Here is a 13,023-nt window from a genome sequence, read left to right on the forward strand (position 1 = left end):
TAAATGTGGTCTGTTCTCTGCTCGCACATTACCCTGATGAAGGAGAACCTCCTGAGTCTGATTAACCAGTAAATCACTCCTAATAAATCAGCACTGAAAAAAAATATCCTGATTCCACACTCCAGTTTCCCAGAATTTGGGTCATTACCAGGCTCCCATGCAGCCAAAGCAAAATATCCGCTGGATGAAGTGACCAGCTAATGACAGCCCTTTAAATACAAACTCATTCTGAAATTGGAATGTAGGAATACTCCTCATTAAAATCATAATCCACCAGTGATCTGTACTTATTAAAGGCTTGAATTGATGTCAATGGGGAAGGAGAAACAGAACTCAACAGGGCTCTTCAGCCAGCCCCAGCTCTAGCTTCCCTGCTGCAGCAGGTGCTCCAGAGGGAGGCGAAGCACGGGAGATGAGAGCACAAGATGCCATCTCATCAGAGGCAGCAAGCAAATGCAACTGTGGATGGTTGCCAGCATTTCTACAGACTGGAACAATTTCTTGTGAAAGATGAGATGCTGGGATACTAACATGTTTGTGAAATGACTTCCTTGGATGAGCAGCGGAAGGCAGAGTGCCAAAATGCAAGGCTGTCTGGTGGTAAGGACCAAGAAATAATTGACTGGATAAGCATGAGCTCAGTGCCTTGGAATGCAAGGTTTGCTCCCAAACTAATGAAGATTATATTAGGAGGAACCCAGGCACTGAAAAGAATGAAACCTGTCTTCAGCAGAAGCACTGAATGATACCTCAGGGTATTTTGAGCTACAACACAGCAACAAAGTCATTTTTGTTCTGATGTTCCCATACAGATCTGGAGAGGAACAGGCTGAGTTTGTAGGGCAGCACTAAGAGGTAAGAGGCACTGAGGATTGTTCTCCCTGTGACAGGAAAATGAGAAAGGCTTCATCTTACGAAGACAAAGGCAGTTAGGACTTGTACTGATCAGTGACAAAGGATTTGAACCCTTCCAAACTGCACATGCAGACCAACGGAGAAAAAATCATCCCCAACTTCCAATGTTCTAAACATCAGCAAACACAAAAAGGACTTGTTCATAAACTTAAAAAAAAAAAAAAGAAAAAAGAAAAACAGCATTGAAGAGAAATCCTCCCTCCCTCATTTGCTCTTGGCCCTTTGTGGGCTGAAATTCCTGTTGGTTAGGGGCCCAGCTATCAGCCAAAGGGAAGTGAAAAATCAGAATTCCTGGCACTGCATTTCTGCCCCAACTGAGCACTGGCTTAGCGAGATGCTTTGCTACACTGTTTGGCATTTCACCACCATTCACGCCAAGCTATCAAAGAGGTTTCGATTAAAAATAATTACATACACTTTTAATTACATCCTTTAGTAAAATGAATTTTCAGCAGAGACAGAATATGACAGGACACGGTCTTTAAAGACAGTTGAGAAATGCGTGAGAAGTCTCTGGGGAGAGAGAAGGGTGTGACTTCAGAAACAGAAACCTGAAGGGCTAAATAGCAGAGACTAGTCCTGTGGAACCATAGCTACACACTATTTCAACTAAGGCAGTAAAACAGTGACATGAGAACGTATCTCCAAGACCTACCTTGGCTGGATTGAGTGCCGTGATGACCCACACGCAGTAAGCATTGTTATCGTATTGGACAGGGTAGTTGGGAGAAGTTATCACACCGCTGGGACCACGAAGGTACATATCACACATCCTTGCTGTGAAAAAGAAAACAAGACAGATGTGGGAGTGAGGTCTGTTAGCTCTGGGATGAATACGGAATTCTTTGTTTGGAGACGAGAGAGAAATAGTGATGCATACTGTATGAAGGCAGGGGAGAATTAAAAATTGCTGCTCTGTGTTGTTTCCTCTAGCCAAAACACTCATCTTGTTCCATGCAACATCAGAGACAAAGGATTTATCTGGGATGATTGGATGAGTGGGGTGTTTCCAGAGGCTATCAAACAGATGGACCGCCAGACCAACCAACAGCCCATTTTCTAGCTCTCACACTGATTTAGTATTTGCTTACTGCGTTGAAGTACTCAGAGAAATACTTTCATGTCCAGGACAATGAAAGCAACTACATGGAAGATGCCAGGTAAGACACGGATCCTTTTTAATGTCCCAGGAAGGTCATACTTCCTTTCTTCATTGCAGATCTAAAAAACTACTGCACATCAAGTATTTATTAGGTGAGGGCCGACTTCGTTCTGCTACAACTGTGGACTCAAAGAACGAAGATGGCAGCTCAACTTCACATCTTGAAAACATCTTAGGTAAAGTGGAAGCTGAAAAGCACTTAAGGGGGAAATGTTTGCCTGTAGTATTCCTTTGATGTGATATTTAATCAGAAAATGTAAAGAACAGCATCCTTGTTTTGTAACTGCCTCTGCTGTTGTGATGGATCCTCAAAATTAATCTATCTGAAATTTCAAAGGAGTCCTATTTGCAAATGTGGTTTCTGCAGGGCTTTTTTTTTTTTTTTTTTTTAACCCCTAAACAGCAGTCAAGCATGGAAAATGGTCTCACGGCCAAACTGACCGCACAGCAGGGCTGCATTCCTGCTGCCCTGTGCAACCCCATTCCTGGAGCCTGCTACATCTACCCAGTCCCACCTGACAGTAAAAGCTAAGGCCTGTTATTCCCATCTTAAAAGTGGGCAACAGGGCCACAAAGGGGCGAAGGAACTCTTCCTTGCACCCAGAGGGAGTCTGCTGCAGATAAGGAAGCTAAAATTCCCTCTCTGAACACAGTGGCAAGATGCTTCATTACCAGGTGTTACAAACTGCTCCAGTCCAGTGGCTTTAGAGCTGGCTGGTCAGGCACCCTGCAAGATGAAAGAAACTCACCACACGATAACAAAATGGAAACAGAAAACGTGGTTTAAAACCAAGATAAAAAGCAAATGGAAAACTTTGAAAAGAAAAAAAATGGAAGTTAGTGGTAGAAATTTTTTTAAGTTGATTCACAGAATCGCAATAATGCAGGCAAATCCTTTCTTATCTCTTGCAAGAGGACACCATAAATTTCCTTTATAGTGTCACATATTTATGCCAAATATCCTCTTACACTGATTCAATTTATTCTAGGCTTGTTTCAAGAATTAGATGGGATTCCAAAGCCTTGAAAACCTCTGCAGATGAAATTAAAGAGAAAAAGAACTGAAAAAAATACCAATTTATGACTTTAAGAGCTTTAGAGGGATTTAATTAAAAATATTACAAGTTGTTCATTATTAGCATTACAAATAGCACAATTATGCATGCCACTTTTTATAGAGAGAGAGGATAGAGAGAAAGAAAACAAAATGGCCAAGGGCAAAATGGACATTAGTTTTCATTTTTACGCTGAAAGAAAACTGCTTTTGCTGATATCTCATGGCTGGGCCACAAGATAATCGGGCTGCTGCTAGCTTCCAAACCTTCACCTCATCCCCCCTCTCCTCCTTATCCTTTAAAAAGGAATAATCGGGAGTGGAGAACAAAAAGGGACAAAGCATTGCTGGGAGGTGTGGACATAGCACACAGGTAGGAAGGACACATATAATCCATCAGCTGCAGAGCAAGTAGCTTATGAAGCTCCGCAGTTAATAGTTTTATTGTGTACAGGAACAGGTGTTTGTCTTAAAAACATGAATTTCTGGTATCAGAAAGTTGCATGAGAATCAAGTGAAGGTTTCTTTCTCAAGCATGAGCTGAAAAGATTGAAAATTTGAAGCCGTGTTACTCTCTGCTTACCCAGAAAACAAGAATCCCCACTAGAAAAGAATTAAGATCCTATTGACTTTTGAGCGTGAACGAGCAAGACCAAACTCCTATTTCCAAGAAAACAAAGGAACCCAGTGCAGCACAGAAGAAATAGCAGTACTGAGCTGAATTTTTCCAACAGGTGGAGAGCACTGCCAGGTTGCTCTTCTAGCTGCACCTCTTGCCTGAGTGAGGGTGCTGAAAACAGATCTGCACCAAGGGCCACACAGCAGGCTGAGGATAAGACCCAGCTGAAATAAAAGAACCAACTTAATACAGCTTATAAACATCCAACACTCAGTGAGAGGCTTGAACCTGTTCTAGGACTGCCTAACAATCTATTTGACTTTTAAAAAGACGGGAAGACCGAACCAAAAAGAAACGAAAGAACAAAGGGGGTGTAGCAAGGTGCCTCTGAGAGGAACCAGAGATGGTCTTCCACGGGGCAGGTGAGAGCTGCCAGCCTGGAAATATCCACTTATAGTGCTCTGCTCCTTGGAACAGCATTTATCAAAAGAAAAAGGCAACAGGCAGCAACCAAGTGCAGACAAACTTGAGGACGGAATGAGCGATGCATGAATAGGGCATAAAGGAGATGGATTTTCTCATTAGTCCGACTAACTTGGTAAAAAACGTTCGTCTTCTCACCTCTGCACACTGGCCTGTGGTCACTCCATGCAACAATCATGTCGCTCACTCTCTTACAGGTGATGCTTTTGGACCCTTGTAAATCATAGCCCTCGTTACAGGTGAACTGGATGCTGGAGCCCAACCTAGCAGACAGAACAGAAGGTGAAGTTAGCAACTGAGAAGCTTCTGCCGCAACGGGTTTGTCACTTGCTTTTTTATTATCCCAGTGATTCTCCAAATTGTGAACAGAGAGAGTTCACTGGCCCTCCAGGCAACAGCAGAAATGAATGAGGGGCAGGCTTTTGCCTCATTCATTTGCTTATGCTGGGCACTGTTTGCCTGAGGTGGTGACAGTCCCCGAACAGATTCGAGTCTTTCAATGCAACTTCAGGGGGAGTTTTTTTTCAGTTCGGGAGCACAGACTCCATCCCAAGAGATGACATGCTCAGCATTCTTATAAAGAAAAAAAAACTTTATCTACTACTGAAATATTTCTTCTGTATTTTATCACTTTGGATTCAGATCCTTTGCCGGTTAAAGCCAGTCCCATCTTATTCACTGAAGTGGCACGATGCCGGTTTCCAGCAGCTGAGAATTTATCCCATGGCATTTAGGGACTCTGTTGGGAATTGCCTTTCCTCCACCCTCATTCCCCCCTCCTCCAATACATTTTCTGGACTTCAGGAGAATTTGATAGACTCAGGTTAAATTGAAAGACATTTTTAGTGAACAAAACAGCTATCGACAGCAAAATAAGATTAAATATTGATTCCCCATTGCTAACAGCAGGCTGATTCATTCCTACGCTCTTTAAATGAACGCTAGCAAGTACAAGGGAATAACAGCATTGTTTTAAACTCTATAAGAAAACAATTATCCAGCACCACATTTACTTATTGACAAGGAACTGTACCAGTGCTTTGGGAAGACACCTGAAATTCACTGGGGGCAGGGGCATGCTGTGACTTAAGCTAGTTTTAGAAGCGATGCTGTTGCTGTTTAAGACAGCTTTCTGCACTTCATTGGAAAGGGGAACGACAACAAACATGGATAATACAAGCCTGGCCAGATGCCCATTTTGTGAAAGGAGAAATATTCCCAAAGAACTCATTACAGGTCATCACCCAGGACATGGTCTCTCACACACACGTGCACTTCTACACACACTTGTGCTTCTACATCACTAGGCTCAGCAAGCTTTCAGACAGAGCACGTTTAGATGTGTGCAGATGGTCTCTAACAACAGACTACGTAACGTCAAGGAGCACACACGATGGTTATAAACAATAGCTTTGCAGCATGCAGAAACACAAACATAAAAGGTTCTTACCTAAAATCGTTGCCTATTCTTTTGCCTCTCTCTGGAATCCCAGGGTCTGGACACATATTATGTCCCTGGGACACACCAACCTGAGTTACTACAAAGCAAAAACAGCACATACAGAGACAGAATAGCAAAAGAAACATTCTTTCATCAACTGTCTTGGTGGATGTGGAGAGAAAAATGGCAATTGGTAGCTTGAAAAACCTGAATGTATTCCATTTTGCTTAGAAAAAACAGCTTTGGAAACAAGTTTAACTGGAATCATTTCAGCTCAGTTTAGACACCAAAGTGTTTTCTAGGAAGTGCCAGCTAGGAACACAGTTTTCCCCCTGTTCTGCTATAGAAGTACCTCTGAAAAGAGATTTTTCGCTCTGCAAAATTACACCAATTAAACAGCCCATTTCCGAAGCCTGTGATTAAAACGGCCACCTGTGACACGACAAGGTGACTGTCTACCACCCTCCAAACCCATCTGAGTGCTGCCAGAGAGAGAAACAACTCGATGAGAAGGTAGGTGTATGATACCAGGGAAAAAAGCAAGCACAGAACAAAAGAGAGAGAGGAAAGGGAAATGTGAGTCTAGCATTTTAAAGCAAGTAATTTAGTTTGAATATGAAAAACTTTATGGAGCAACCTTAATGTAACTACCAACAAATAGAAACCTCTCAAGTGGTGATCAGCACTGAATAAACATCTGCAAACCTGGTTCTCTATCTCCCCACGTCCACCTTCCCCCTCCAGCCTGTCACACGGCACAAAGAAGCATTACCTAGGAATGGATTTAGCCAGGGTGGCTCCTGAAAGCATGAAATGAGATCTAGCAATATGCTGATTTCAATTTGGAATTCCAGCACCTACCGAAACGCATAATAATATGGGACAAAGGGGTAACTTTGTCACAGAGATGTAGAAGTTGGTGCGATTCAGCTTTCTCACATCATTGAGGGGAGGGGTCAAGGAAAATGCAACACGTTTTTTCAGCAAGGCTGAAGCAGTGGAGCATGAATCTGAAGCGAGCACGTTCCCATTCTACCTCTGCCTACCACCAGATCAAAGGAGAAACCTCAGCTCTACTGCAGAAGGTATACAGAAGGCACTGTGTTAGCACAGTGCCCAAAGCCCGCTGCCAAATGGGATGATGGTGGGGTGATAAAAGCACGGTTCTCACTCCAGGCACGTCAGCTTCACAATCAGAGATCTGCACAGCGCCGAGCACGGAGGAAGACACAGAGGGTGGTGCATGTAAATATTTACATGGGGAGAACAGCACGTGGAGCGTCTGCACAAACACAGGCTGCACAGCATGGACACACAGAAAGGCAAGACCATCGAATGTGGTAATTATTCACTGAGTAATTACACCTCGTGTAAGTCAGGCACAGCTGGAAGATCAAACCCTGTTTCTAAAGGGATGGAAGGATCCCTCTGCTCCTGCTGGTATGGGGCTGTCGTCTGAGCATCTCCCCCCAAGTGCTGGCTGCCTGCACTGAAAACATTTCAGCTCCTAACCTGCTGCTCAGCTCGAGGTGCTTCCCTCCCGTCACAGCCCTTCCTGCCTGCCCTGCTGCCGCCTTCCCTTCCTGCACCAAGTCCCACGTGCTCGGGACCAGGGACATGGGGCAGGGGCTGCCCAGCCTGGCTCTGATATGGTTGCTGTGTGCTGCCTGGTGCCCTGGCCAGCTGCTTGCTGCTCCAGGGGCTCCTCCATGAATTTGAGGGCAAAAGAGGAAAAGAGGTGCAGTTTTATAGGAAACTGACAGTCTATTTCGTCTTTTGCATATTCATAACCCCGTGTTAAGCTCCATCACGTGGACAAGCAGACACACCAGTGAGACAGAAGCATTAGAGCAGCACACAGCATCTACCTTTTGATGGCTGCGTTTCGCAGCTACAAAGCTTTGCTGCCACCTTTCATGGATTCTGAATGTACACGAGTCAGAAGGAAGGGAGCCCTCCTCAGAGCAGGGATCTTTCTCTGCTCCTTTGCCAGGGCCCTGATAACCAAAGCAGCTGTGACAAACCCCGGCTCCACCAGGAGGTATCTCCAGCAGCCGTCAGGGCTGCAGGATAATTCAGTGGATTTCTTTTCTTTTGGTTTGATCTACTCTCTCTTCTTCCCCGCTAAATTTCATGCTTAGATACATGACACAATTGAACAGTTTTTAATTTGCTGTTAACTTTTTGCTAACTTGGCCAGTCTGCCTTAGGTCCTGGAGATTTCATGTGTGTTCACAAACTATACAAGTGGCTGTACAAACCCAGCCACTGTCACATCATCGCAGGAGCTACAGGTGGATGTTGCAATGTTAGCCATAATTCTGGCACAGAAAAGTTGGTCCAACTCTGAGCTCTGTCTTAGTACCCGTTTGGGGCCATTGCCTGTAGCTTTGATCAAGCTGTTGAGTGTAATCTATGGAGCGAAATACTCCTCTGCTATGTACCTCCCAAGGCGTGGGATGTGCCTTAACAGCTCTGCTCTAATGATACACGAAGCAAATGGGAATTTAGAGAATGAAATGCACGGAGGCTTCAGCAGTGAATCGCCTCAGTCAGAGCAAGGAAATAAGGTCAGAATCAAACAGCCCCCCGGTATTCTAGCACAACATTTTAGGTTGTTTCACTGCAGAACCGCTGCATAGAAACAACAGCAGCAAGAAGCCTCTCCCTGATGTCGTGGGAGGGATACGGTCTCTTCAGAGACCAAGGTGGTCCTTCTGCAGATGAAATCACCTCCCAACAGCCCTTCTGCTAGGGCTCGAAATGATGCTTTGCTTCTGAGAAACCAAAGGTTGGCTGCGCAAAGAGCAAGGTGTCACTGTCTTCCTTTGGGTTCCTTAGATCTCCATCTGCCTACACAAACATCCTGGCTGCACACGCAGGTATCTCCAAGGAAAGTAAAATTAACATTTAAGATAGAATACACAAACAAGGGTTGTATGTCACAAGTCTACAGGGTATGTAGGAGAAATATGAAGATTTCTCACCGTACTTCTGTACCTTCTCCAGAGTAAAAATACACTAAACAAGGAGATCTGCCTCTAATGTATACATATTTACACAGCTTCTACATATATCTGCATTGAAACACTCGCATGCCCTTCCCTGCAGAGCAGATTACCAGATTGCCTTTCCACATCAAATTCTTTCTCCCACAGTCAAAACACTACCCAGACAGCATTTACACCCATGTTGGTTACTCTGAGCTGGTGTCACATTCATTTATTATGGCTCATATCAGACAACAGCAAACCTAGGAGACTGGTTCAAAGCTTTGGGAAGAGGCAAGGCTACAGATGAGCAGCAGAACCCACAGGCACCAGAGAGCAGGTTGTCAATTATCAATCATACTTCTGAAGACTAAAATACTTCTTTCATTAGTATCTATACAACACGTGTAGATAACCAGTGAGCAGATCAGATACAAACAGAGCAAGGAGAGGTATCTTTGTATCATGACAGTGTGGACATTTTATTTTTTCACATTAAGAGTGAAAGAAAAGGAGAGGATGGATCAGATGGCCACTTACAGAAACTTCTGTTCTTCTATCTTTTGCTTTAAAGATACACACATGAACGCAACTAAAGCAAAGTTCATAAACCATATTTGTTATGCTGAGAACTTGGTGTCAGTACTGTGTTCATCTTCCTAAAGGTTTGACTGATTTATGCCAGGGCTGTAGCACTCCAAATGAGTTCTTCAGGGTTACAAGGAGAACAATAGATCTTAAAAGCTGTGATGAAGTGTTCCAGTTCTACATTACAGGCTCAAGGATTCTTTCTCCCAAACCATGGAACTTGTTTTCCTCCCCCTTTACTCTCCTATTTATTTTTTTTTCCCCAACAACTTCCTTCTCATCATGCATTCAGTAACAGCCAGTTATGATTGCTTTGTTTGCAACGGTAATTTACTCCATCTGTTAAAAGAACTAGGAACCTTTAGCTCTCTGTATTTCCCCATGTTAATAAAGTTCACTGATAGACTCCCAAGGGACAATTTTTATTGAATTTTGGAGTGTTAAATATGAGTTACAAGATAAAACAGGATCTAAATTTTTTTTTTTTTTTAAACAAAACCTTTATGTTTCTCAGCATGAAAAATACAGTGAAAAAAGTGAGCTCTTCTCCTGGCATGAGGGGAACAAAGGAGGACTTTAGCATCTCTCAGTTGTCTTAACATGGTTGAGTTAATCTTCATGACCACTCTAAGGCTTACAGGTACTCCATACAACCTTCTGGTCAGATTTCAAAGACTGTTTGCAGCACGCCCTACTTCAACCCAACCGGGCTCGTTTGGAAGCTGTGCTGCTTCCAGCCAGAAGCCCACCGCCTGCTCCTCTTTGCTCCACGCTCACTTTGTACCGTGGCAGTGCAGCAGGGACCCACACGCAAACACTCATCCCTTGACACGTGCTGCAGAAAGCAGGCTTACTGCAATGCTCAATCCCGCAGCTTCCATACACTTGGCTGAGACTAAAATTGATCAACACCTCCAAAATGACTTCGCATTTGCAAATTTAAAATAGATTCTGACAAATGTGAAGATACACAGAGCTTGCACTACTTCATTCAATCCCTTTCAGTAACGTCCAGCAGTGTGTTTTCAGGTGTGCCTCATTCAAATGTCAGAAAAACAACCCTGATGCTGTTTTATAAAAGCAAAGTACCATGTTTTTCACACTGTGTGAGCATGGAATATACACATTTACATACTGCATGCAATACACTGACTTTCTCGCTGCTTTAGGATAACTGCAAATGCAGAAAGTGTCTCGGTTAATATCAGAAAAAAGTAATCCCCTAAATGCAATCTCAAATTTTAAAATGTGTTTCTTATAGCTTATTCTGCAGAGCTGTATTATTTTTCCTCTAAAACTGATTAAAGCAAGATGCCCAATTAATTTTAGGGATGGTGAACAGTATGAAGCACTTGATTTAAATTTCAAATAAACACGTTTGACTGCAACTGAACAAAATTAGCACGTCCCCCACCAAATTCCATGTTTTTTATATATTCTTTTTCTGAAAGAGTACAAACAGCTGCAACATGAATACATTTTGTCTCCATTCAGACATGTGAAACAGAGTTTAATCTGGCGAGGTAGGATCTGGCAGGTAACCACAGCATCCATCCAGCAAAACTGAAATCCTCTGAAAGACCTATAGGGTATTAAGCACGTAGCTGCAAGCTGCCTGATGTGACAACAGGTTCTTCAAGGGAGAATTTTAGGAGAGGTGCAAAGACCACTAGAAACCATTGCTGGCAGGAAAGGATTTGAAAGCAAAGCAGGGTATAGCTCTAGCTTTTACCGAGAGACACAGCCATTTCTAAATTTCTGATATTCGAGCCAGATGAAATGATTATAGTAATACGAGCAAACTTCAGAGGCCTTTAATCAGCCTATCCCACCTGTATAACCACTACTGAAGCATAGCTCACAAGCTCATGAAAGTTTCAGAGAAGAGAGGGCACGGCTAGCCAAGCAAATCAAAAAAGCAAGGGGGGAAAAAAAAAAAGATAACACTTCAGGCTCCATTTTCTGAAAATAAACCATTTTCTGGAGACATCTTCTACAGAATCAGCATTCCTGAGGTTGAAAATTCACTGTAACAGAAGTGTGGCAGCAGAAGGCTGTGCAGGATAGAGGTTAATCGGGGTTTACAATCCAGACATTGCTGAGAGCAGTGTACGTGGACGAAGCTAAAGACACCAGGGTTGCACCAAACACCCTGCTGGTAACAGAAAGGAATTTGGGCCACAGTACTATCACTGTATAGTGATATATACCTGAAGAGATTTCAGGCTAAGCTGCCCTCCTATCGCTGTTTCGCCTTATCAAATACGACATGAGGAGCACTGCACAGGGTGCTGAACTGGCAGCTTTGAAGGCTGCAGTCTGCTCTCCACTGGGTGAGGACAGGCTGGGCAGAAGTACCAAGAATTTCCTACAACTTCATCCTCCGAAGTGGAGCGCGACTGAGACAGAGCAGGGTACACTAAAAAGGAAAATTCAGCTCTGGTCTGTTACTCAGCCCCCAGCACCTTCCCCAGGACCCCCTGAAGGGTTAGTGCTGACAATGGTCCTGACACGCAAACCAGGAGCAGAGCAGACTGCTGCTACCTGGCCACAGAGAAACCCAAACATGCAGCTTCACAGTGGGCACTTCTGTACTCTAATTTATTTAGAGTGCTGTTCTGGGTCCTTTGTTTTAGTACTGTAACGTTCAATAACAACTGAAGGAAATGCTACTGGGAAGCATCCTAGGGTGTGCAGGAAGGCAAAATGGGAATCCTGTGTATTCTTGACACTTATACAGTGTAAACTAACAAGTCCAAAACAGGCCAACACTTATCACTTGGTTACGACTCCCTTCCCCACAAACCCCAATATCCGAGACCACACAAATCCCACACCAAACACATCCTCACATCTTCTGGAGCTCCGGTGCCCACACAATCAAAGGCAGAGGTATTTTCCAACGTAATTTCAGCCTCAGTGAAGTCAACTGTTCATCATACCTCAAAAGGTTAAATTCTTCTTGGCAAGAATATTTCGTAGGACCAAAAGCATCCTGGATACAGGGCTTTTCTTAAAAGTGAGTTTGTTTTCTTTAAACACACCCCAGCATTTTCTACTCTGGAGATATTGGGCAATTTACATCCTGCTGTTTACCTCGTTGGACCTTTCTCTTTGTATAACTGGAGACTACAAGCACTCATGTGAACCTAAAAGTGAGCCATTTTCATTTCAGACAGACAGTGAGTGATGTTTTAAATTCAGTTCATCCATTTTTCTTAACTGAATTTTGCATCTGAAGTTCAGGTGAGTGAAATGTCCAAACAGTTCCTCTTTGATGGGTGCAATGGACTATGCAGAGAATGAACAATTACATCCTCCCCCCCAGAAAACTATTTAGGAAATACTGCACTTTGCTCCTGTTTAAATTTCTATACGATATAACATGGAGTTAATTCAGATCCTTCTTGTTTAATCTTGAGTCCCCTTTAGAGCCCAGTCACTTGCCCAGAGCCATGTGCATAAAGAAACTCCGAGTCTCGCTCGGAAGGAACCTAATGCAAAGATGAATGACCTAACAGATTCACTTACTGCAGGAGGAAAACACACCAGTGACAAAGCGACGTTCTGAGCACACCTCTAACAGATATCAAACACTAGATATACTGAATGCGAGAAACTAATACGGGGACCACAGAAGTCAGTAGTATAAGCTTTTGCAGACTGAAGTGGCATGATTTTTCTGCAGGAACGAATAATTACATAAAATGCAAAGAGAAAAACAGAGAGACTGCTACTGATTCTGTACGTTTTCTAACACTTGTTTCTTGT

The 13,023-nt window shown here is 43.4% G+C and overlaps 1 protein-coding gene across 8 annotated transcripts in view; it reads right to left on the bottom strand.

Annotated features, from left to right (window-relative positions):
• Nucleotides 1–13,023, bottom strand: part of CSMD2 (CUB and Sushi multiple domains 2) — a 323,412-nt gene that overhangs the window by 145,450 nt on the left and 164,939 nt on the right. For 7 of the 8 annotated variants that reach the window (XM_072027339.1, XM_072027338.1, XM_072027336.1 and 4 more), the window contains 3 exons: nucleotides 5,684–5,771; nucleotides 4,372–4,496; nucleotides 1,571–1,692 (listed from right to left, as the gene is read on the bottom strand). The exons of the other annotated variant lie outside the window; for it this stretch is intronic. In XM_072027339.1, coding sequence (XP_071883440.1) covers nucleotides 1,571–1,692; nucleotides 4,372–4,496; nucleotides 5,684–5,771 — 335 coding nt within the window. The remainder of the gene's footprint in view (nucleotides 1–1,570; nucleotides 1,693–4,371; nucleotides 4,497–5,683; nucleotides 5,772–13,023) is intronic. 8 annotated transcript variants of the gene reach the window in all.

The sequence above is a fragment of the Anas platyrhynchos genome, chromosome 24 (assembly GCF_047663525.1).
Source record: "Anas platyrhynchos isolate ZD024472 breed Pekin duck chromosome 24, IASCAAS_PekinDuck_T2T, whole genome shotgun sequence".
Taxonomy (NCBI): domain Eukaryota; kingdom Metazoa; phylum Chordata; class Aves; order Anseriformes; family Anatidae; genus Anas; species Anas platyrhynchos.